Source organism: Copadichromis virginalis, linkage group LG18 (assembly GCF_057382275.1).
Source record: "Copadichromis virginalis isolate Kocher_CV1m ecotype Utaka linkage group LG18, C_Virginalis_male_GT1.1, whole genome shotgun sequence".
Classification (NCBI taxonomy): Eukaryota; Metazoa; Chordata; class Actinopteri; order Cichliformes; family Cichlidae; genus Copadichromis; species Copadichromis virginalis.
Window position 1 is genome coordinate 24067344 of NC_140635.1, and position 25963 is coordinate 24093306.

General features: G+C 40.0%; 1 protein-coding gene across 1 annotated transcript; it reads right to left on the reverse strand.

Annotated features, from left to right (window-relative positions):
* On the reverse strand, nt 1-25963 carry LOC146687909 (rap guanine nucleotide exchange factor 4-like). The gene is made up of 30 exons (XM_085438483.1): nt 25823-25963; nt 21388-21530; nt 18969-19057; nt 17990-18136; nt 13424-13496; nt 13021-13076; nt 10578-10684; nt 10287-10408; nt 9628-9811; nt 9250-9334; nt 8726-8786; nt 7676-7752; nt 7084-7230; nt 6625-6719; nt 6411-6496; nt 5954-6032; nt 5297-5447; nt 5124-5212; nt 5011-5038; nt 4835-4910; nt 4152-4298; nt 3906-4003; nt 3578-3703; nt 3231-3409; nt 3011-3101; nt 2847-2897; nt 1657-1744; nt 1500-1564; nt 1323-1377; nt 1-1200 (listed from the first exon to the last, which is right to left on the reverse strand). Exons 1-30 carry the CDS (start codon nt 25888-25890, stop codon nt 1073-1075), a joined length of 2991 nt encoding a protein of 996 aa, XP_085294609.1. The 5' UTR covers nt 25891-25963; the 3' UTR covers nt 1-1072.

A 25963-nucleotide genomic window follows, 5' to 3' on the forward strand; every position in this document is an offset into this window, starting at 1 on the left:
AACTGTTAAATTAGCTATTTTTATTTACAAGGCAGACTACACAGAGTACAGTTAGAGGCTGCTTTGGGAAAAGGCAGCCTCGCTGCAGTTCTCAACACACACCAGCACAGCAAAAGCTCCTGAGATCAAAGCAAAATTAATGACACTTGTAAAGAACGCACTCAAAATCTACACGCACATATACAAAAATAAAATTACATGGATTGAACACAACTGGTAGAGATGACAAGATTTTCCCCTCAAAGTGTAAGTTAGACTCTGTAGCTGCAGTCAGTCCAAATCTAAGACATTGCAACTGACAGCAGAACATATACGCTTTATACGCTTGGCTGCACCCTAATTCCAAATAAAACTCACAATAAATACTACAGTGACCCATTTGAACACTGCCGGTAATACCATTAAGGATTTAATCTGACTAATACTCTGTTAAGTAGGTTTAAAGTGTCTAACTAATTAATGGACACTGATATTTACCTAAAGGACATCAAATCCTACAGATTTTCAAAGGTCCTTATAGACTTATTTAGATTATAAAGTAAGTATGCTCTTTGAGATTTAATATTGACCAGGGTAAACAAAGAGTCTCGATCACTACAATTTGTGGGGTTTCCTGTTTTGCGTCTATGAGTGGGATCATCAGGATAGAACGATTTGCTCTACAGGCAGGTACAGTACTTTATTGTAAACTAGGGCTCATTTGGGGTAGCACGACATTACAGGACACTCTGATAGAAATCCACTGTATAGAACACAAGGTCTACGAATTTCAGTCATGCAGGATATTGATTCAAGTTCTATACATTACAGTTCTATCTAACAGGTCCCAAACAGTAATAATTAGTACGATATGAACCCTCAGCCTGTTGACTGAGACACAGCGACAAGAGAGCAGCTGAACAGCTTCTGTTTGTCCAGGGAGAAGAGGCTTTTCACGGCACAGTCCTTAATAGTCCATAATAACACTAAAGTCACTGAATGCTGCGATTTGCTACTGTTGTGTTGATTTATTTTATATCGTTTTTTTTATGCTAACATCACAGAGAAGGCGTCGTGGTGGAGGATCTGGAGCTCATGTCCGCCGAGGCTCCAGCCGGTAGGAGAGCTGCGTCAGCGCCCTCTGGTTGTCAATCACGCAGAGCTTCCTAACGTAAGCCCGGACCTCCGCTTGATTCTTGTTCGGCTGGCAAATGTCAGGATCTAACATTAGGCAGAGATAAAGCAGACAAAAAAAATTTGACGGGAAAGATTGTTTACAGTCTGTCTGCAAGGCCAACAGATTAGAGGATAAAAGTGTGCTCATGAATAATAAGCAGACTTACTGAATGGCTGGCTTCTACAGTGTCTCACTTGTCGAATTGTGTTTGCTATAATACGCTGATGGAACAAACAGAAAACGGCTTTAGATACTGTGCAAACATGAATGAAGAACAACAAGGCACTGAGAAAACTGCATGCATAAAACATGCTCTCTCTTCTTTCTGTGAAAAGGAACTCACCATTTTCTCAAAATTGACCATGTTGTCAATGAATGTCTTGTTGCCCTCATGTGTAAATGTCATATCTGTAAAGAAATAGGTTAAAATGAAGCACAACCCAAATCGTCCATCTTCAAGTACTTCCTAAAGCCCTGTAAAGCCCTGTACTGAGTCATACCTTTTAGAAGAAGTGGCACAAAGGGGATAATCGGTGGTTCCAGTTTGGTAACAGTAAGTCGGTAGGACCGGTGGTTCCTTGATGGGTCCTATTGCCAAACAAGTTTCTGGTGTTAGATACATTTATAGATCAAGTTTTTTTCTTTAAAACACATACTGTTATGCCACCAGCCACTTATTAGGTATGCCTTTTAACTGCCCATTGAAGCAAATATCTGATTGGTCAATCACATGGCAGCAACTTCATGCATTTAGGCATGATAACATGGTCAAGACAACTTGCTGAAATTGAAACCAAGAATCAGAATGAGGAAGAAGGGTTATTTAAGTGATATAGTACTATAGTTGATGGTGCCATACAGGCTGAGTATTTCACAAACTGCACAAACTTCCTTCTAGGACTTCTAGGATGCTAGTTAGAATTCAGCATAAAAAACATAAAATCATGAATCCTTCCTACTTTATATCAGCGGTTCGGGCTGTTGGTGGTGATGTAAGGTGTGCAAGATATTTACTTTGGGCTCCGTAACACCAACTGAGCATCATTTAAATGTCACAGCATACATGAATACTGTTTCTGACAATGTATATCCTTTTATGACCACTTAAAGGGACGACTGCTTCCAGCAGGGATACCAAATCACATCAGAAAGGTCAAATGATGAAACTGGAAAAATGATTTCCAGATTCCCCAGATCTCAGTGCAATGGAGCACCTTTGGGATGTGGTGGATGGGGAGATTCACAACATGGATGTGAAGCGTACAAATCTTCTGTGTGTTGCTGTCATATCAACATGGACCCAAATCTCTGAGGAATGTTTTCAGCATCTTGTTGAATCTGTGGCAAAAAGAATGAAAGCCTTTCTGAAGGCAAAAGGTTGTCCAACCTGGTATTAGTAAGGTGTACCTAATGAAATGGCTGGTGAGTGAACAGCCATGCAGTTGATTTTCCCTCCATTATTTTGTGCATCTGTCACCAAGACAACAGGTTTGAACCTAATTTTGTTTGTAATACTCATCACTGAAAACCAGATACATTTACAAAGAAAAAAAATATTTCCAGAAGAAGGATCTGTTTTACTCTGAGGAGACAGCAGACTTATACAACCAAAGCGGCAGTATTAGCATGGTTGAATACAACTAAAAGTTTATCCATAATGAATTTCAAAAGACTTGAAAATGAAACTCACCATCATGTTCTCAAACTCAGCATAGAACTTCTTAAACTTGGTGGGAAGTTTCTGTCAGGAAAAGCAGATGGCATCTCAGTGAATCGAGGATTTAAGCAACAGCAACATGCAGATCTGGTTCACAGCATAACTGTCCACGGATTATTAAAAAAAATAAAGTTTACCTCCCACGTCTGGCTCAGTCTGCTCACAGCAGGGTTGCTCATCCCCATGATGATGGCAAAGAATGAATTGAGGTTCTTAAATTCTCGACAGCTGCAGACAGACACACACAAGCAGAAACCAAAGTGAAAACCAACAACACCCAGCTCAGCTTCCTCTACTGTTAGCTAGAAATACTTCACTTAGTGATGTGCGTCCCATTAACAGTCACATCCTACTCACTGTGCCGCTATCTTGATGAACTTCTTGAGGAGCTGGACTCTCTTGCTGAGCTGTCCGCAGAGGCAGACTTCAGTGACGACCCACAGCTGGACCTGGTTGAACCTCCTCAGGAACAAGTCTAGATTAGCCGTAGTTCGTTTAAAACTTTGGCAGCCAAACGTGTGGTAGAGCAGCTCGTGCTGTGGAAGAAGACAGGGGAAACAAGAAGAAGAGCAGGTTGAGAGGTGAGAGATCCTGCCGGTTTAACAACAGTCTGTGAAAAAACAAAACTGCTGAAAATGAATTGACTCTGACTCTAAAACAAAAGTCTTTGCAACACTTAATGTGGACAAAGGTGAGCAGGATACCTCATGAACACAGCTGAAGAGCTCCCAGTCAAACATCGTCATTTGATAAGCCAAGTCCTTGGAGCTCATCAGCTCAAAAGTTGACATGGAGCCTGCAGTGGGCCCTTCCTGGTCTGGAAGAGGAGTCTTGAAGTGCACAAAAACAAAAACCAACACAGTTTCTTTGTTTTCCCTCAGCATATAAAACTAATATCTTCTTGCTTCGAGGCCACTTTTTACTAAATACTAAGTGTATTTCTCGTATCTTCTATATATATTTGCAAAAAGATTTAATTCTAGGTGGTAATGCAGTTTAATAACAGCATAGTTCATAACATTACTCTCTTACTAGACTGTTGAGCTGCTCTCGAGGACAGGCAAATAATCTCCCATTGATGCTCAAAGTAGAAAACACCGATACATCATTTGGCTTCAAGATTTGTTTTTCTGTAACAAAAATCGGGACAGATTCGCTTTCACAGCCACATAAGACACTATCATGTGCAAATTCTTAAAAAGGTACACAAGATAATCTACGAGTAGATGATGCTGCGAGTTAATGCCTCTCCACGTTTAAGATGATCTGTTTTCTTACCACCCGCAGAGCTGAGGTGGACCAGCAGGAGCTCATCGGTAGTGCCGAGCTTGTCCGTCACGGCACTGATCACTTCTCGTCCCGTCGCCGCCACGGGAATCCTGATTGTAGTGTAGGTGTGATCGCTGCAGTACACCTTCAATAGGACTGCACACGCACACGTGAAATTAATACAGTGATATGGTATGTGACAGCTCCTGATCTGTGATGACAAAGAGCTGCTTCCAACATGAAGAAGCAGGAAGCTCACAAAGCTCACTGAAGGTTTTGCCTTTTTGTAGTCACAGACTGAATCATTCAAATATGAAAGCCGGCTCATTTCAATCAAATCAAAAGTTTATATTTTTTTAAAGTTAGCCCTTGGATCTCTGTTAGAGTGATGACTGGGGTCTTTCTCTGCCTCAGCCAGCTGTCACACACATGAATGACCGGAAAATAATCGTGTTGTGGATCTATGCTGCCAACCTATCCGTAAGATTTTGTCACACCTTTTGTGCAAACACAAGTGACAGGATGACAGGCAGGGTAAGGGAACATTCTTATCTAATCTGTCTTATGAAAATGGGAAAATCCACTTTAAATAGCACATTCCAAGGCAAACTGCTGTCAAAATGTCTTTTTCCTTCAGGTTCAATATGAGTAAGAAGAAAAATACATAAATCACACAAATGCACAGAACTTACTGTCATCTTGATTTCTAATTGGCTGTTTCTTCTGCAGCCTTTCCTCTCCGTTGCTGAACTGTCGTATTAGGGTCTTCTGTTGAATAAATTATATGACAGCATCCAGATAACTACAGATGAAGCCGACATGTGAAGTGGACTGTAAAATTTTATCGAAAGTTATATAACAGATGTACCTTTTTTGTTGCTTTGGCCTCTTCGGAGCTAAAGAAAAAAAATTAAAGTGATACAACGAATTTGTCGTGTGCATAAAGCAATGACAATAAATGTTCAGCCCACAGAAACATACTGCAATTTGACGACTTTCTCCAGGTCAGGTACCAAATCTTTCAAAGCTCTCAGCATACGGGAGTCATTGGATAGACTTCCATACAACTCCTACAGAGACAAAGAGGAAGAACCACTCAGACTATGCAGAGGATCTGTGTGATTTCCTACATTTAAAAGGCTCAATGTGCTCACCTCCAGGAAAAAGATCGCAGCAGGTTCCTCTTGTAGCAGGTAGGTATGTGCGTTTGCCCAGCGCAGGGTCATAATCAGGGCCCTCCTTTTACTGTTGAGTGCATACTCCAACCTCTCCTGTTCAGAGCCAGGCGGCGATGTCACATGGTACGTGCGCACAAGGTTAAAGGTAAATAGAAAAGCGTTGACCCATTAAAGTAAATAAACACAGGTATATGGATACCTACATCTATGTCTCTATTTATCCTCAATTAAAAATGTACCTTTCAAGCAGCTTTAGTTAAAATAAAGTGAGTTTTGAGATCATTCATTATGTTAAAAAAATAGAATAAAGCATGGGATGTATTGCGTTAACTGCACAGTGCTAAACTTACATTACAACAGCTTAGGGAAGAAATACCTGTGCAACTGGGATTACAACTTGTTACTAAGGTGTGAAGGGAACAGCTGCTCAACTGCTGCTTCAGCACTTCCACAAGCAGAAACTGATGTTTCACAATCTAAAAATGGCGCCGGAAGTGTTGTTACATTACGCAGCAAACCGTGAAGAAAACCAGGGTTATGCACCCGACATGAGACCTGTTTGTTTTTATTTTTTTGAAACGCAGTTTAGATACAGCAGGAAGGAAATAAGGAATTTAAAGACAAAAAGGATATTGTGACAGGAGCAGAGGGCACAGCTGGCTGTTGGGCATGAAGACACAGTGCATGAGGACAAAATCATCCACTGCTGGGTCTGACACACGAGAAGAAGCAGAGTCAGTAGCAAGAAACGAGCAGATATTTCATCTTTAATGCATTCATCCTGTCAAGAGATAGTACTAATCCAGAGTCTAACCCAGACTCATGTAAACCCCTGAAATTTGTTTTAATGCTGTTTTTCTGCAGCAAACCTTTTCAAACCACAGCAGAATATCCTATTTAATATCGTGTTTTACAGTAAAGAAAATACTGAATTATCAATTTCTTGTTTTAAAGTTCACATTAGTAACATTTTTTAATAAAAGACACTCTTCAATAATTCATAATTTATGCTATAGCTTATGAGTATCCTGCAATTTACTATCCTGACAGCATACGATCCCAAATTAATCTGATGATTCAGCTCTGCTACCTGGGTCACTGTGATGTATGTCCATCCTCATCGTCTCCAAGAAGTGCTCAAGAATCTTCTCTGGAGTTCCTGATATCACAGTGTACCTGCCAAGGTCACCAAGGATCACATAAAAACCCAAACATTTTTAATAAAATAGAGAGAAATACACATATACTGCAAACACAGTTTTAAAGTACTTTTAGGTACAGTGTGCATACACCCAAACACATACTTTATGTTTCCCAGTGTGGAGGCTCGAGGACTCTTTTCTAACACCAGCACAGGGTGATCGTGCTCTTTCAAACGCACCGTGTTAGCCTCCACATCCTGCGGAATAGAATAGTTCAAAATGAGTGCAGTACCATTCATCTGTCAGAGGAGGGAGACAAACATCACAGGGGCGGCGGCGTCATGAGCGATTAAAGCATTATGTGACATTATTGCTTTACACAGCTTCAGAGGATGATGCATATTTTCCCTCCCCTATTTTCAGATCCTGATAATACAGACACAGTTTTAAACAAAGGGTTACTATGTGAAATAAGTACACATGTGTACCACTGCCTTGCATCAGTTCTTTATTCATAGTCATTGGGAAGGAGGAAAGCAGATGCTGGCTTTAAAAACTAAATGTTTCCACCATTTTTTCTTCACTGATCTTCGATCAGATCAGGGATAACTGTCTGCCTACCCTGAGTATCCTGTTGAAGTCTTCCTTATCCACACGCAGGAAGTGACAGTTGTCCTCTCTCAGGACGATGGATGCAGCCCGAGGTGAATCTGTAACCAGGGCCAACTTTCCAAAGTCATCACCCTCGTGAAGTGTACACACCACACCCTGACACACACAGATGAACACACAACTTGCTCAGACACATGTTCAGTTTACAAGCTTAAGATCTGAAGAAAAATATCAGGAAGGACGAGTAACTTTCTGAATCATCTTTGTATTCTGTACATGCGTGATCAATCCACGTGCAGCGTATTTGCCTGTACACTGGTTGTGTGGTGTATGAGTACAATCCCCTAAGCCAGTTAATCACAGTGATGAGTCACGATGAGCTATGCACAGTTTGCCAAACTCACTGCTGGTGTTTCCCCAGACCTACAGGGAGCACAAAACGGCTCGGCTCTTTGCAGATCTGATGAGCTACATATTTTGCTCCATTACATTCAGACTGAATATCATCAAATGAAGCAGAAAACTAGAACAACGCTAAAGTATCAAACTAAAGAACATAAGCAGGTAGATGGATGGAAGCCTTTCAAGCGCACCCACACACCTTTCCATAGATAACCACATTAACGGAGCCCTTCAGGATGATGTACCATGATGTGCCTTCTTCTCCTTGGTTAAACACTGAAAGGTAATGAAAACAAACACATATTAGTCCTAGCACACACATTCTGTACACCTGAAGTTTTTCAAATTGTGAGGCATGTTTCTCCTCTTAGAGTCAGAACTCAAGTCACAAACACAATTGTTAAATCTAGACGTCCCTTTTAGAATATATAATTTTCTCTACATGGGTGTAGCACAGGGTGATGCTAATGGGTTAGCTATCATGAAGGTAGCTCTCTTTTTATGTGGTTAGATCACCGTGGTAACATCTGCTGAACACATAACCTGGTCAGGAGTAGGTTATATTTAGCTTCAGTTTAAAATTGGCTGCAAGCACCACATTATCACTGACTCTTTATTCACAATAAAAAGAAAAGAAAAAAATCTCTGTGTTCTCTATACATGCAAACTGTCGAGCAGTACCTTATTAACACCGCAGAACAAAACAGCAAGATAGCTGTAAATTACTGTAAGTAATATTAACACAATTTTAAGAACAACTACTCATGCACTACATAAAGTTACTTATACATTACTTAAATTTAATTACAGTATATTTATTTCTCACCTCCTTAGTAAACCTACCTTTAAGTATCTGTAAGTAAATTTAATTATATTGTGATTTCAAATAAAATGCATCGAAATTCCATTTAATTACAGGACAATTAGTCACAGGCCGAATTATAAAGTGTTACTGAGTAATCCACTGATGGCTGTTTCTATAAGCATGCTCCAGCTGCTAAAAGATAGATACACATTAAGACTGCACTGCAATCAATAGCACTAATGGAAATTTAAAAACTGATCTATGCAACTTTTTCTGCGCTGTTCTATAAATACTTTGTCTGGAGTAATCTTAGATCTCCTTTTTAAAATGGATGGTTCAGTTCAGTTGCCTCAACTTGTCCTCACAGGGGACCAGCACTGTCTGACAGGCTGAAAGACCTTTTTACAGAAGGAAAAATGTATTCTGTGACAGAAGAAGACTCACACACAGTTCCAGCTTTTGCATGTGACTCAAAGATCACCACACTCGCCAGTTCCCTCTTCACCTGCAAACCAAAACAAACTGCTTCAAAACTCTTGGATTTTGCTGCCCTGCAGACAAAAATGGAAACTAAACAAGAAGATGCCCAGATCAAGGTTTTTAAAGGTTATAAAAAAGTGACCTGAAAGTAGGTAAATTACTGTTGCCAATATAATCTCTGTAGTTATTACAGACCTATTAATGGTATAATACACATTTCCACATGGCAGTAATGTGATTGCATAAACGAAAAAAAAGAACAACAAAAGTACTTCTGGAGCCTGTACACATTTAATTAATTCTGCGCATGGAAAACGCCTGCAAGCACAGGACAGACTGAGCACCACACTGTCGAGATAAATAGTATAACAGCTTCTTCTTCTTCCATTTTTAAACATAAAAAGATTGTGATCTGGGGTTCTGATGTATTAACAATGTTCTTGGCATCTTGTACTGTATGTAAAAGAGTGGCACACCAGCTAACTCACAGTGTTGGAGAGGTGAGCTAAGGCCTTGATGTGAAGCAACTCGTCATAGATGATCTCTAGGTCATCGCCTGTTCTCTGACCAGGCCTGCAGACACAAAGGAGCGAGTCACAATGCAGTCACCATAAACACTTCATGCATGCACATCAATAAAGTTACTTATGACAGATGATCTCTGCCTATTCTTTCACATGCTTAGTACTTTATATGAAGAATGTTGGTATGACTGGATATGACTGGGTTCAATTAGCGAACACTTCAGCACTCTGGTATCGGAGGGGAATGTTAATTATTGGATAAAAAGCAACAATATATTGCCAGATATTGTTGCTTTTAATGTATTTTGAATCTGTATTTCAAGAGTAAATGATAATACTGACGATTTCCTGAGGATCATGCGCAGCAGTGCATCGGGGCCAATCTGGGCAAGAAAGAGGATGGTCTCCGGCAACTCTTCCTCACTTTCCCTCTTCTCCTCCTCACTAGGTAACGGTGTGTCCTCCTCCTCATCGTCAAGAAAACGGTAGAAGAGGTATTTGTCATAGAAACCGAGCTCCTGGTCCACTGAAGAGCAGAGAAGCACACACAGTCAAAGCATCAGTATAAACGAGCGTGCATGCAGATGAACTGTTTTCTCATCTCAGAACATTTCAGCCTTGTTCTTTGAAGTGAAGGACTTTGAGATTGGATTCAATTTATATGTTATATTCATGCTTGGAAACTCATTAATTCTTACTCTAGCATTCAAAGAGAAAGCCTCCCTGATGATTGATGTTTAGATTCAAAACTCACATTCCAGCGCAGAGCCAAATGGAGACACACTGGCTCTAGTCTAAAACTAATTTGCAATTCAAAGTTTCAATAACACTTTATTCTAATTTACGCTCTAAACGATAAGTTACGCATGGAGTGTGAATAACGTCTCCCAGCTTTTCAGCTGCTTTGAGGTTTGGGAATTGACTTAGTAGGTTAAGATGACTCACGGAAAGAAATGAACCCAAAGATATGCATGATGAGAAACATCAGACTTAAGTATTACCATGATTTAGCACCCCTTCTTCTAGTAGTGCCTGCCACATCCCGACAGCATGGGAGCGAGTGAGCACACAGGCGCTCTGCAGCACCAGCCAGTCCACCAGCTCTGTGCCTACACAGCACTGTCTGCAATACACATGTAAACACACTGTTTACTGTATATTTACTGTGGGGAGGTTTAAAAATACTTAATGTAATTTTCTGTAAATCAACACCACATCCACAGAAAGCTTCCCCAAGCACTTGCAAGCACATAATTTTTCAGAAATACAAACAGAACTGCAGACCCACATACCTGTATGTCTTCAGGTGATACTTCCTGTCTCGAATCATGTGAGGGGCTCTGGACAGGATGGCGTTGCGGAGAACCTTTCCAGCTCTCTGCAGCTTCTCTGAGGGGATCTGCAGACCACAGGGACATCGGCTTAGGTGACTTCATCTAGTCCATCTAAATCTCTGACTGACTAGATTGAGATTTTTTTGTAAAATAGGCTGTGATAGAATCCATCATTTGATTGTTAATTTGGTTGGTCAAGCTTTAAGTGGTGTGTGTTGGCAAGAAGAAGTTTGGGAACCATTATTTATCCAGGATTGTGGTCCGATCGCAATCTGACACAAGTAAGAATCCACAGTTGTTTCTTTATTGGATACACTGAGTAGTCACTCACAGTGCACGCCAGGAAATGAAATGAATTTAGTAACTTGTTTAGCAGCAACAATAACCATCTGATGTTTCCTGTAGCTTCTGCACGGTGATGAAGAGTCATTTTGGAGCCTCGCGCCCATAAAACTGCTCTTGCTCATCGATATTTATGGGACATTTTGGTTAAACAGCCACAAAATCTCAGTTTGCTTAAGATCAGAACACGAGCATTCCAACAGATAAATTCTCCTCTTGTTAAAGCACTCTGATGTTGACTTACCTTTGTATTTTGGTACATTGTATTGATGCAGTACTCAACCTTAAAGTTAGAGTGTTTAAAATATCACCAATAGATGTCCACAGATTTCTGTTAACTGACTTCTGGTTTCTTACCCCTCCCTATTTAAATACATAATCATACACAACTCTATGACACAACACCTACGACTTCTCTTTTCCTCTACCTTTGTTGTGCTACATATGTATATGTATATGTATATGTATATGTATATGTGTATAAAATGCAATTATTCAGGATGGCGATGTCCATCCTGGCCACTGTATTCAGGACAGCTGGGCAACATGGCGGCTTCCACAAACCATTGCCCACCTTTATGTATTTTTAATGATTTAATTCTAATTTTATGACAATGCATCTGTTTTTTGGACATAATCACACACTGATCAAATATATTTATGAGTACAATGTTCTTTTTTCTATTAAATAAAAGAAATTTAAAAATGGTTGACTGCACATTGTAGTGTCATGTCATGGCCTACCGCCCTCACATTCTCGTGTAAAACTTTTAGTAATAACATTTTTAATTCCTTCTTGTTCCCCTCAATGCCGGCAAGCCGACCAAGCGTTCAGCTAGCAAATTAGGCCCTAACATGATGCTCCCTCCGCCATGCTTCACAGTTAAAATTAATTGAGAATGTGATTTTGAGTAGCACAGAACAAGTAGCACTTAGAATTCAGTAGCCTTGTTGTGTGTGCAAAAAATGCCTGACATCAGTTTGCTTATATTGCGTGTCTATAATCATGATTTAGACAAAGATCAGCTCAGGTTTTATGTTTAATCAATGCAAAAAATTCCAAATAATTCACAATTTTTTTCTTACAGCGATATGTGAATGTGTACATGGGCAGATTCTGAATGCTGCTCATGTAAACTATGGATCACTCAAACAGTAAAACTGTATCAAAACACACAGGACATACAAGCAGACACATCCTTTATAGGCCGCACCTGCATAGACAGCAGGGGAAATGACAGATGTGTGTACACACACACATACACATACACATCTGCTTCTGAAAACAACAAAGGAAGGCATTTTAATTGGGCAGATGGGATCTTTCTTCTGTGTGCATGCATTATCTAACATTAGCATAACTACAGAGCATCACAGCTGTGAGTCATCATCGGTCTCTTCTCAGAAAATACACGCACTTCCAAAATTCATTCTGGCACTCTGGTTCATTCACAAACATGAAAGTATGCAGCTTTAAAAACAGCTCGATTTTATGACCCCCGTGGCCCGGTTTACCACACGTTTCCAAGAAATATTCAAGTTACTTTCAGTTTCGGATGTTAACAAAAACAAAACATTGAGCTGATGTAATGGTTACTTATTTTTACTTATTTTACTTACGTATTTGAATTAACTGCATCTTTTTAATTTCAATTATGATCACTATCAGGTTTTTATGTATCTACCCTTCAAGTTGCAAACAGTGGCTCGAAAACTGGGAAAATGGAAAAACAAGAGTCTTAACTGCACATTTAAATGTATAAAGGTTTTAACCTGAAAAATATTTAAGTTCAAAATGCATTAATAGCATTGCTTCAAACATTAAAAAATACACAACTACTGCTCAGCTGTTCTAAATTTGTCTAGAAACTTCTGCTTAGAGATATTTTGACAAGCAGTGACAAAAGTGGGTTTTTTAGTCAGGTTATGATGGTCTAGAGTTTTGTTAAGTCATGCTTTCTGTAACTTAAGGCCGGGTCTGTTTCTCATTATTTAGTTACAGTAAACTAATCTAAGAACTTCATTTAGGTTGAAAATGTAATCCAGAGGAAACATTTACCTTGTTGTGAGCTTTGTTTGCAGAGTCTGAATTCATGTTGTCTTTGTCTGTGAGTCCTGAGGAGAAAAACACATTAATGCTAAAGCACAACAGGATGCTCTGCTTCCCAAAAGCAAAAAAGCACTGTATATCAACTAGAAAAAAAGAAACATAACAATTTTATATTTACATATACACAATATAGACTCATCCATCCTTTTAACAGGCTGGGAAGGAAAAGACCTGCTTCCTGTTTTTAGTCATCATACAGAAGTCTCCATCTTTTTTTGTGCATCTCCTGCACATTTCCAATTTATTACTTGCAATATGTTTGTACGCGTAAAAACGTTCATTGAATAAACATTTAAGCAACACCCAGAGTGTCTTTTTCTATTCCCGTGTCTCCACTTGTGCATCTACTCACTGTCATTGTTGGATCCACTCTCCATGGCTCCATAAGGAGGGGCCAACAGTGCAGCCAGGCTCTGACGATACTTCTAAAAAGCAACACACATCAGAGGCCACATCAGCCTTGGAAACACCTCTAGCAGGGTATCATCTTTAAAGCACCAACATCTTTTAAACATCAAAACCCATTCCTGTTCCATCTCTCTCTCGCTAAAGCGCACAATGTTGCTTGAACACAAAAGCGCCCCTCAAAACAAAGCCCTTTGTACAACCAAGATCATTTACATGCAGAACAACATTATATAATACACACACACACACACACACACACACACACACACACACACACACACACACACACAGCATGTAAACAAGGGTTAGACTGCTTTGATGTGTGCAGATGCTGTTCTTACAGTTGTACATTTCTGTAGCAAAGACTATGAAACACACAGAGCCAGAGCTTTTGTGTCTGAATGTGCCACTGCTCTTCTGCAAGGTCATTATCAAGCAACCCATGCTTTCTGACAACTGCCAGGAATACACACACACACTGGAAGAGAAACAGAGACAGCATCTGTTTGACCTAAAGACACAAACGCTCCCCTATCCGTGTTTTTCTTGCACACACTCGATCCAGAAGCTAGTGAAGCTAGAACACTTCATGTCAATACTAAAAAATGCACAAACGTGATTCCAGAGAGTTTCATTCTGTAAAAAGACAACAACAGAAAAAAAAAAACATACAAGCAAAGATTATGCACACTACATACTAGACACAGTTAAAGTCAAGGAGTCCGACTCACCTGAGTTAACACACTCAGCTGCTTAAGACTGAAGGGACTGAAACCCCAGAGAGCTGCCCTCTGCTCCTTTACAACTCATGCACACGCCACCGGATAGCATCCTGCTCAAAACAAGCTGCTCTTTTCCTTTTTTTCTCCCCTCTCTCTTCCTCCCTTCCACTCACACAGTCGCCCCACTGTCTGCCTCCGTCTCACTCACCCTCTCTCACTGTGATCACGCCAGGAACCAAGCCACTTTCTCTCACAGGTTACCAGGGTGATTCGAGTCTCTGTATTACTGAGCTACTCTAGTGTAGGAAAAGGGGTTAGTAGTCAGAAAAGGGAAAGGCAGAAGTAGTGTTGAAGAGGAGGAGGAAAGGAAGGAGGCTAACAAAAGAAACGTGGCCAATAGAAGAGAGGGGAAGCTGGCATTAGAAATGTAGAGCAGGTGAAAAGGGGCACAGGAATAAATCAGAAAAGAGAAATGAAGTAACCACAGTCCAGACAAACGAATTATTAGCAGTAATTGTTACATATAAAAACATGTCTGTAGGCTATTTCCCATTCAAACACTTTTTTGATCTCGATTTTACTAGAATTATGGAGCAGCGCTTTTTTTCTTTCATCCTTTCATCAAACACATCCTGTAGCTTTTTAGTCTCCACCACAAGCACACGTACACAAATTAGTCCTTGCACACGGGCACACACATAAAACACAGAGAGCCATATTTTGGAGATAAGATTAGGAAAAAAACAAAACAAACAAAAGACAACAACCTCAGGCCATGTTTTCTGTTTTATGTCCACTGTCCTTAAAATAGACAGTCGAGAGGGAGACAGAGTGCACTTAGTCAAAAACACACGCACACACACTCTACGAGCTGAATAATACGATGGCACACATCACTTTAATAACCAATTATTGTCTTATCTAGGTCTCATGTGTTCCTGTAGCACAAAATGGAGGAATCACATTTGAGTAAATTGAATTTCAATTCATCCACGGTCACACGGGGAAAAGTCTTTTTTATCTTTTTTAGACCAGATAAATCAAAACAATGTGATCGATAAAATTGTTTGTGAGAGGGGTCATAAAATCTGATTTAAAAGCCAAAAAACACCAGACAGAAAATAGTTATTTTTTATAACCAAACTGTCAATTACCTGCAATTTCATTAAAAATAAGAACCATCAAAAAAAACTACTGTTTTCTCACAATCACTGTATGGAGATGAGAACCATAGTGTGGGTCGGAAAGATTCTGGATTCTGCAATACAAAATAACCACCTGTCAGACCAAACAGCAGCTCAGACCACACAGCCTTTCATTGTGAGGTTACAGTGAAGTGCTGCCCAGCTCTGCCACAACTTCCTCTCTGAGAGAGAAACAGTGAATGGAGCTTGTAACTCCAACAAGGAGGCCCACGGAGAGGCATCTACTACAAAGCCAAATCTCTCGGGGCAAGGCTGTGTGAGTGTTCGTACTAGTAGGTTGTGCGATATAGTAACTCTTTGCAACTGACTGTGAGCTTTTACATCATTTGTTATCAAATCATATTTTTATTTTATTTATAAAGCACACAAAGCTGACGCAGGAGGGTCACACAATAAAATGCCACACACACACACACATCAAACAACAAACCATCACTTTCAGTACTTTTTGTTCATCTTTACGCTAAAGATACTTGATAATGACTTCGGCTGTCTGTTTGGGGTCGTCGTTCTGCTGCAGAATACATTTGGGGCCAATAAACAACCATTCATATTTCTGAAAGCATTCTTTGTTTACAGCTTTTTTTTCCACACTTGCCTAAAACTTTCGCACAGTACTATAATGAGATCAAAGCTCAATATCTGGTATTACCAAATCTATTACTTGCTATTGCTGTTGCATTGAAATCTGATGATTCTTTTCAGTTTTAATAATTCCATCAGTGCTGACAAGATCCCCACACCACTGGCTGAAATGCAGCCCCAAAACAATGCCAGAGCCTCCACCATGTTCTTCTGTAAGTTGGCATACTTCAGCTTAATTTTCCTGTTTCCCTTCCTGAAGAATAACTTCTTGACTTACCTTCTCCTTCTCTTAGATCATTTCTGATGAAGCTGCAGATAACTCAGCTGAAGGGTCTGAAGCATCTCTCTGGTCCTGCGCCAAGTTTTTGACATATTTGTTCTTAAGGACATGACTTTCCTATAATATAACATATCTATAGTTTAAGCCTTCCACTTCTTCTTTAGTCATCCACTTGTCCAGTTTCCTCAAAATTTCTTAAGGACAAATTTCCCACCAGGCTAAGATCTACCAAGATTTCAGCTAATACCTCATGGGAGTCACTTTATTGGTGCAAAAATGCTAATGCTAATTTTTGCTATTTGCCCAAACATAGCATTTAAAATAGATTCTTTGCTAAGTTGTATTTTGACACAACACTGATTCATTCATTGAGTTCGCTGCTTTTTTAATACTTCATGTATTTGATTCTTATTCTTAACAAACAAAGAAAAAAACATGGAAATAGTAAAAGGACTGGACTGAGAGTGAATTAAAAAAAAAAAAGCAGCCAATAGCCAAAGAAAAAACATTGAAAGAACTTCAGAAAGTCTCAATTTAACAACTGGAAAATAATCTGGCTCCTTACATAACTAAATAAATAAGGGGTGGCTCAAGACTTTTGCACAGTAATATCAATATTATTTCCCTTGCCTAGTGTATAGCCTCTTGTGTATGATCTTTTCATGTTTAAATATCTTTATGAATACGCAGCTTAGATGAGAGTGTAAAATAAGATTGCATATATTATCACATTACCACTCATTATTTAGTTACTGAATATACAGTATATGGTATTATGGCTACAGCCTATCCTAGCTGTCACTTTGCAAAAGAAGGAGAAACACCCTGGACCAAGACACAAAGACAGACAACCACACTCACATTCACATCCCTCGACCTCCTGTGCATGTAATGTGCTGTGGTAGGAAGCCAGCATGTCAGGAGAGAATCCATGCAGTACACAAGGAGAGCATGCAAACTCCACACAAGCTGCGTAAATCACTTTTTAAGGGAAAACATACTCTGAAAACTTCGTAAGCATCTTCTGGTTTCTTAAAAGAATTGTCCTTGGGCTTTTTGTTTTGATGGCTGCCTCACTGGAGAAATGTGACAGTTCATCCAAGGCAGAAAACTGTATTTCAGACATGCAGATACAGATCACTGAATTACAGTACGTCCTTTTGTTTGTGGCCTTGTTATTGCAGGAATCTGTGTAACCTGCCTAAACAGAAAATGTAATGGCATTTTTGGGACTTTATAGTTAGTTTTACATAGTTTTATAGTTTTTTAGTTTAAGAAACCAAAACTATTATGCATATACATTAAAAAATTGTACCAATTCAAACAGATTAACCTCTCTACAGCAGCTTAACAACATTTAAAATGTCCTTAAAATCATCGTTTTAATAATTCTCAGAATTAAAATATTTTGTTATTAATTTATAGGCTAAAGGAAATCTGAGAATACCTTTATTTTTCCAAGTAGGAAATGTGAATCCAATTAAAAGAAATAAAAAAGGAATCATTTAACTAATCATGTTTAGATTTTTCTCACTGTTCTCACTTTAAATAAATCACTGTCAAGTTACCCGAAGTGTGCAATAGATGTGCAAAAAGGCACCGTAATGGTGGACAGCCCTCTTGTGGTTAAAAGCACAATTACAATAAAAGTCTCAAAAGCAAAGCTCTTTCCACAATGGAGTTCATGCAGAATCATGAAGTTTCATCTCATGTCACACCTCCCAGAGAGTCTTAAACTCCCTCTGTTCGATCCGGAGCAGCTCGCTGGTCTCTCTGCTGACAATGGTAGCGTGGCGTGGCGTGTTGTCCAGGATCGACTCCCCAAAGGCTGTCCCAATCCCCAGCGTGCAGATTGTGACTGCATCCTGCACACAGACATGACAACTTTTAGTTACTGTGTTTCTATAACAGACGAGCATTTGTTATTGAGCAAACATGCTTTGTAGCAGCATTCACTATGCTGCTACAAAGCAGTGAAATTATACAGCAGTAGCTACAAGCAATGTGTATTAGGTTATTTTAATGAACTCGGACAGACATGGAAAGCAGACGGATTAATATGTGCAAATGAATGCAAATAAATCCAAATATGAGCAACTGCTGTTTACTGTAAGACAAACGTCTCTTGGTGCTGTATATAATTGGGTAGGCTAGAGGGAAGCAATGGACGCATATTCACTGCTTAGTGGTTCAAACAAATACACTGCTTGCTATGGAAACCTTTTCAGCTGTCCAAACTGACATTTCAAATATAGCCACAGAAAGTAGGCCACCAATTTCACTTTAGGGCTACATACATGAAAAGGACGTCTCACAATAGAGGAGCTTCTTATCGCCGTCTTTCTTTCGAAGCAAATCCTCTCTCCTTCTCCTCCCACGTGTCATTCTTCCCCACTACATGTATAGTATAACTCTATTTCCACGCTCTCACAGCGAGGGTTTAAAGTAAGGAGGAAGCCAAATTTCTCAGTGGCAATTTCTCTCTGGTATATTTAGGAAGGGAGGCACAAATGGAGGCTAAAGAGTCAAACAAATTCAGCTCTCAAACATACAGGACAGAGTAGAAGCCCCTTAAAAAGGATCTTGTTTGATAGAAAATATATGAGAGCACTAGGAAATATCAACCATGAAAGTAACATCACCAATCCAAAAGCATCCAAGTCATTATTCATGTATGTTTCTCAATGTGACTCTCACCTGGTGGTTAGCGGTTTCTGACACTTTGACATCCAGGGAGCCAGAAAGGACTGCATACCAGCTGGTGCCAATGTCTCCCTGTCGAAACACTGCGTGCAGTAAAATACATTAAACCACATTAAGAGCTGATGAAAAACGTCACTAAGACAAAAGCACTCATAAAAACATGCCCTGCCATCTGATGATAAACCACAATCACTGCTGAAAGAGACATCAGCCAAAAAGGTTTTGATACAATGATAAATTGATAATAAATATATTTGCAATAAACTGAAATGTGATTGAAAAGGTTATAAATGCACCTAAAAAGGAAAGCGTTTTAAATATTTTTATCTTTAACTGAAAATCAATTGACTTGAGCTCAAATAAGCAAAACGCTGACAAAACGCTGGTGTTAAAGTAGCTACATTAAATATTGTCTTGATTTTGTGATCATTAAATTACACTACTATAAGTAGTATACTGGATATAGGTCCACAATTTGTTGGACAAAGACATAATTTTTGCAGTTTTGCTTCTCTACGTCACTGCAGTGAATCTTAAATCAATCAATCGTGGTATGACTGAAGTGCAGACTCTCAGCTTTAATTTGCATTAACGGTAAAAAGACAGTTTTATTTATAATCCCCCAATTTCATAGACTTATATAGAATTAATTGGACAAACTAACAGGATTTTAAACCCAAGGATTGTTTTTAACACTTGGATGAAAATCCTTTGCAGTCAGTGACTGTGTGGAGTCTACAATCCATAGATGTCCCTTCAATGCTCTGCTTAGGTCTTTGCTGCAACCACCTTCTGTTGCTGCTTGTTTGTGGCTCTCTCTATGACTTAAAAGTCTCCAGCAACTGTAAAGCATGCGCTGTTGTGTTGAGATCATGTGACTAACCTGGCCCGTGAAGAATATCCAGTTTCTTTGCATTGAGAAACTCTTGGGTTGCTTCTGCAGTATGCTTTGTTTCATTATCTATTTGCACTGTCGGGTCAGTTTTGCAGCATTTTTCTAAATCTGAGCAGAGAGTACAGCCATGTACACTTCACAGGTCATCCTCCATCCATCATCATCTATCATCTATCAGCAGTCTCACCATCAATAAACACTATAATGACCCAGTTCCACTGTCAGCCTTATGTACCCATGCCCTAACATTTTTTAGATGATACACCTATTCCTCAGGAGTGTCCTTGACTTGGCTAGAAGTTGTTTTTCATAAGCCTTGATTATAATCCATTGTGAATACAGACACAGGCAGCTGGAGACCCAGTCACAAAAAACAGGCAGGATGCATACACGGACCCTTGCGCTCATCTTCTGATGATGAAATTTGCTTAAATCACTTGGACTCTCTCAGACTCATGGATGCAGGAAGTATAACAGAAGCTTTAACCATAGAAATACTTCTATCATAATCCATTTTAATTGCCCTCTGTGGTCTTTTAGGCCTCTCGGTATTCTGAGCTGGTCGTTGCAGTCCTCCTTTTTAAGAATACACCACATTAATACTTTGGCTACCCCTAAAGTTTTTTCTATCACTCTGACAGACAAAGCAAAACAAAATAAAGCTAATGATGGCCTCCCTCACTGGCACTGACATCTCTTTGGGCTTCATATTTAAAATGAATGTGAAAAGCTATAAAATGCAAATTCAAGACTTTTAATCAAATCCAGATATTATGTCTGTTTAATTTGTCATGAAATTACATGAACAGGCCCTACTTGGCCATGAAACTGCTTTTCGGTGAACTGTCCAATTAATTTTGAGCCTCTGAAAACGGGGGACTGTGAATAAAAAACGTCTGTAATTCCTAAACAGCTGACATAATATTTTTGTTAAACCCACTGAATTAAAGCAGTGCTTCAATCACATATTGGCTGATTGATTTAAAATCCACTGCTTGCAGAAAAATCAAAAAGACAAAGCATGAAGTCCAAAAGGAAAACATATAAAACAGACTGGATCCAGGAAACAGTAGGGCAAGAGGAACAGAGTATTGGGAGGATGCCACTGTATATACTTACTCCTGTAAGTATATCGTATACTTATAGTATACTTATACTTATATAGTGGTATCAGGGAAGTGGAGAGAGCTACGGAAAATGATACACAGTTGAACTAAATCACAGAGGATGAGGCAACATAAGCAAAAGTAAAAGCAAATACAAGGAACAATTAATAATATTAATATTAGTATTGCACAAATTAGTTAAAAACAGGCATTGAAGAAGGTTAGGCACATTTTTGCATTCCAGTGCATCGTAAGTCTTACTGCGCTCTCTCCTTAGGAGACAAAAAGGTATATTATATACTGTATGATGATTTCCTCCAATCCTTTAGAGCCTGACTAAACTCAACAGCATCAAAGACATCCTTTTACATTCCTGTCAGTATTGTGGGTTTGTGAGCGTGCGTGTACGTACACGTGATGCCTTTCTCCAGGCATTCATAAAAGGCACAGGCACAGATCTGCAGTAGGAGCGGAGGTGGGAACCTCTGGAAGGCTTTGACCTCTCTTAGTCGGGTCAGAATAATATCCACGTCCTCTCCCGAGCGCTCCGCAGGCCTACGCAGAGGAAGAGCCACCATTAAACCCACACGAGGCATTAAAAAGGTGTATAAGGGGTTATGCAAGAAACAATTGGCATGATGTAACTTGTTCAGTGTGATGGATTATCTATCTTATTCAGGTCTATTTCAGCCTGAACTATAGCAAATCAATCAAAACCCTGCAGTATGCTTTCACTAGCAGTCATGTTAGACAGTTGCAATTATCAGTCAATGGACTAAACTGTGAGAAAGCAGCGATATTGCCCTTTAAGTAAGAAGGCTGCTCTATTGTTATAATATTATCTATGAATATTTGTGCGAGAGCACGCTGTCATTGTTCTGCCTGGTGTCTTAGTGATAACAGTGAAGAGCTGCAGGCACAGTTTCTCTCAGCTCAGGCCCCCCACAGGCTGTTGATGTAAGATCTCATTTGTACTGCTGCTTTTTCTAATGCGCTTAAATCTGAGCACACACACACACAACTAAGTCATTGTTGGACATCTAAGCAAGCACACACAAGAGACTGCACGCACGCACACACACAGAAGTTTGATCTGCGAGCTTAAACAGTCTGTTCTGAGACGTGGTGGTGCAAAAATACCAAGCCAAAATGTCTCAGAGTAACACACTGCACTTAGCACCATTCATTCACTTATTTTCCCCTTCTTTCCTGATAGTGACTCATCTTTGCACGTGTGTGTGTAAGTGTCTGTGTGTGCATATATGTGTGTGTTCATACAGAATAGCTAATGCACTGTGGGCTCTTCCTTCACAGATGAGAGCCTCTCAGTCCCCTCTTCTGCTTCATCTCCTTCCTCTTCCCTCACTCCCAGCCCTCGCTCCTTTCTGTCTGCTTCTTCTAAACCTTTCTCTAATCTCCATCTACTTTTCTCTTCTTCCTCTTTCAAGACTTGCCAGTTTTTAGAACATGATAGCCAAGACTGAAAGGGACAAATGCAACCCATTTTTCTCCTTTTCACTAGAAGCACAGATTCCTGGTGCATTTAGTGCCACCACTTACACATACCAAACGCCCTATTCATCCCTTTACGTCTGCTCCGCAAGCTCAAAGGCAAGAGTGACTCCCACTTTACTCACATGTAGGTACGTATGGTAATAAACGCCGAGCACATGTGTCACGAAGCAATGAAATGTACCTGTACCGTGTACCTTGAAGGGTTTGCCACAATAAAAACAGATCAAAGGCTGCGTTGCACAGCCCATCTTCTATTCCCATATCAGCCACGAGCTCAGAGCTTTGAAAGGTGGGTCTTTTTTTCCCTCTCACATTCTTTCTTTCTTTTTTTTTGGTCTCTGACTCATCCACCTAAAGCTCATGTATTGGCCCTTGGTGCTTCAACAGGGTGTCATATCCCAGAGTAGGCTGGGTTAATGGTTGAGACAGGTGGGCTCCCACACACTACGACAGACAGGGAGAGACAGGGAGGTGAACTCTGCAGGGTTGAATGGGTAATACAAACACCACCCTTCACATATGCGTCTATAGTAAAACTGTTGGGCTGTGTCAGTTATCGTCCCCTGGTTAAGTCTTCGCCCTTTCCCTTTTGTCCATTAACCTGTGCTTGCTCACTCACTTCCTGTCGGGAGGAATCTGCCTCCCCCGCTGGTGAGAGAAGAATATGACCTGAGAGTTGTTCACCTTCTATCACTGTCCCTTCATGTCTCCTCTCTTCCTCGACCTCTTCCTTTTGTCAGCCTTCCCCTCTCCCTCCCCCACTATTCGTGTCAGCAGAGATCTCAGCTTTCAAGCACAAATTATGGCGTGTGCGAATACACACACACACAAACAAAGGATTAACAAATCGACCAGCGTGACACACTGAAGACAAAAACCAAGAGACAGCAGAAGGTCATGCAGATTGTTTCTTGAAACAACCATCTGGAAAAATTCACTGTTCACAGACAAATAAATCAGAGGTTGATTTGTGGCCTCCTGTCAAAGTGCCACACAGATTCAAAACAAACAGATTTATTCGCCTGGTGGATTAATACATTACTGCAACACAGATTATGTGATTGTATGCAAGAACCTCTTCTGACACTCATCTGCATCACCACTAACAACCAGAGATGGTGTTAAATCACTGAGCAGCATAAACCCTGCTCACTTTGCATTCAAATGACCAATTAGAGTTAGAAATGAGTTTTGCAAGATTTGCAAATTAACCTACATAATACGCACACTTATACTTTTCACCTATGAGGAATTGCTTTTGCTAAGACTTACTACTTTGATATGTCACCCTAGTACTAGACAAAAATATTTTCCTGCAATAAAAAAGGCATTAAATATAAACTTGGATCTGGCTTGGTGCTGTGTGTACGTTGAGTGCACCATCTATTTAACTCCTGGTACAACAGAAAACAAAGCAAATAAGATCTTATCCCACATACTTCACAGCCACTGGCAATAAATGTCTTCGGACAGATATATTACAGACAGTCGTATCTTAACCTCTGTCTTTCTTTCACCTTCCTCCCCTCTCTGCCTCTCACTCCTCACTTGCTCACATCAACAGTTAGCATAGATGAAAGCTCCCAAACACACATACACACACTCCTGGATATTGATTGAATAAGAGGTGGATAGCTTAAAAGCACTGAGTGCTCTACAGTAAGATCCTGCACAGTCTTTATGAACATCCAGCTAATACTGCATACTGGTGACTTTAAGTTTCCAACATAATTATTCTAGCCTTAATTTCAGTAGATGTTTTCAGCACTGACTTAAACAGAAAAAAACAACAACATTTTGCACGTTTATTTTATGAGATATGTGAGCAGGAGAAGGACACACTCAATCAAAACTGCAAACAGAACACAATCGTTAAACTTGGGAAACCAAATTTATTTGCAGTGTTTCTGTGCTAGACCACCAAGCTAATGGCTTATGCCAAAGAGAAGCCCTCTTAAATAGGGAGTGGCTGTAAGTCTGCAACCAATCACATTCCCCATTTGCTCACCAGACCACAGCAAAGATCACAACACCCTTTGAATTTTTACAAAAGCATAAGCTACTTTGAGCAAATTGTTCAAAATATGTGCAACTAAAACTGAAGCAATCTGGAACTTAAACAATTTCTAAATTATTACAGATTGTAAAATATATTTAAAGGCGCCAGCATCTCGAGTTGACTATTAGTGGTAATGTGTCTTTTATGGTAACAACTCATTGATTTTTACACTGTAAATCTGAAGATGCCAACTGGGCTTCTGGAAAGCTACGAGGCCTTTCTCACTAATTTCTGACAATTTATATTCAGATCAATTACTCGCCAAAATAACCCAAGGACTAATTAATAGTTAAACTGGTTAAAAAGTATAATGCCGTGTTGTCAGTACCCTTATCAGTGACTAATAGTTGCATTTATCCACTCAGTTTTATTCCAGGTGAGGATTAGGAGACAAGATGGTTGCTTCAGGTTGCCATTGGTAATGTGAGGATGTGTCAGATAGGTGTGTGTGTGTGTGTGTGTGTGTGTGTGTGTGTGTGTGTGTGTGTGTGTGTGTGAGCTGTGCTGTGCATGTCATATATGTCACTGCCTATGATCTAGAGTAATTACTGTAGTGCTGCTCTTCATCATGTTTATTTATTCGAGCCCTCTACCTGAGCTTTTTCAGCACAGTAAGGGAGCTTTGCTGTTAATTGGGCAGGCACAGTGTGGACTAAACGATTTTCTAATCGCTGCAGCTTTTGAATTGTTGAGCTGTTGATAGACAAACTGTGAATTGGATGTTCGGTTATTCTAATCTGTCCAGTCAGCCCAGACTAACGTAGCCTCATGCAGCACTGTGAGATAAACGGGAGGAGGAGAAAAAAATACACTGCCTGCGCTGGCTGGCCTCTAGTATTTTATTCAAATCACGCCACAGTTGTATTTTAAAAATGTATGGCTATTTGATTCAAGCAGGCAGAGATAAACCATGTGCGTCTCGTCATCAGCCATGCAGTGCAGAGACACCACAGTGAACCTCGAAGCCACCAACGCCTTTTTGACCGGAGATACAAAAACAGGAATTGTTTTTAAAAAATCGGTGTGTATTGTTATGCACTGCAGTCTGTACAACTGGGCGGCAAGTGGTGTCAATTTAATAACAGCGATAATATACTAAAACAAAATGAGGCGTATCACGTTATTATTGCACAGTCACACACTGCACACGCAGCGATCACCGGTTCCGATTAATCACGTTGACGCGGATGAATGAAAGAGGGCAGAGACGACACAATCGTTGCTGCGTGGGGATGCGCGGCGTGGCACTGGGTCATGTAGTGCTTTCACCCACCTTTTATCCAGGCAGCAGATCCACTCCGCCGATGGGGACGAATTAGGGGACGTCTGCACCGCGACCATCTTCCCCGGCTGTGTGTGTGCGTGTGTGTGTGTGTCACTAGACACTGTGATGCTTACCGGAGGAGGGTTCCCG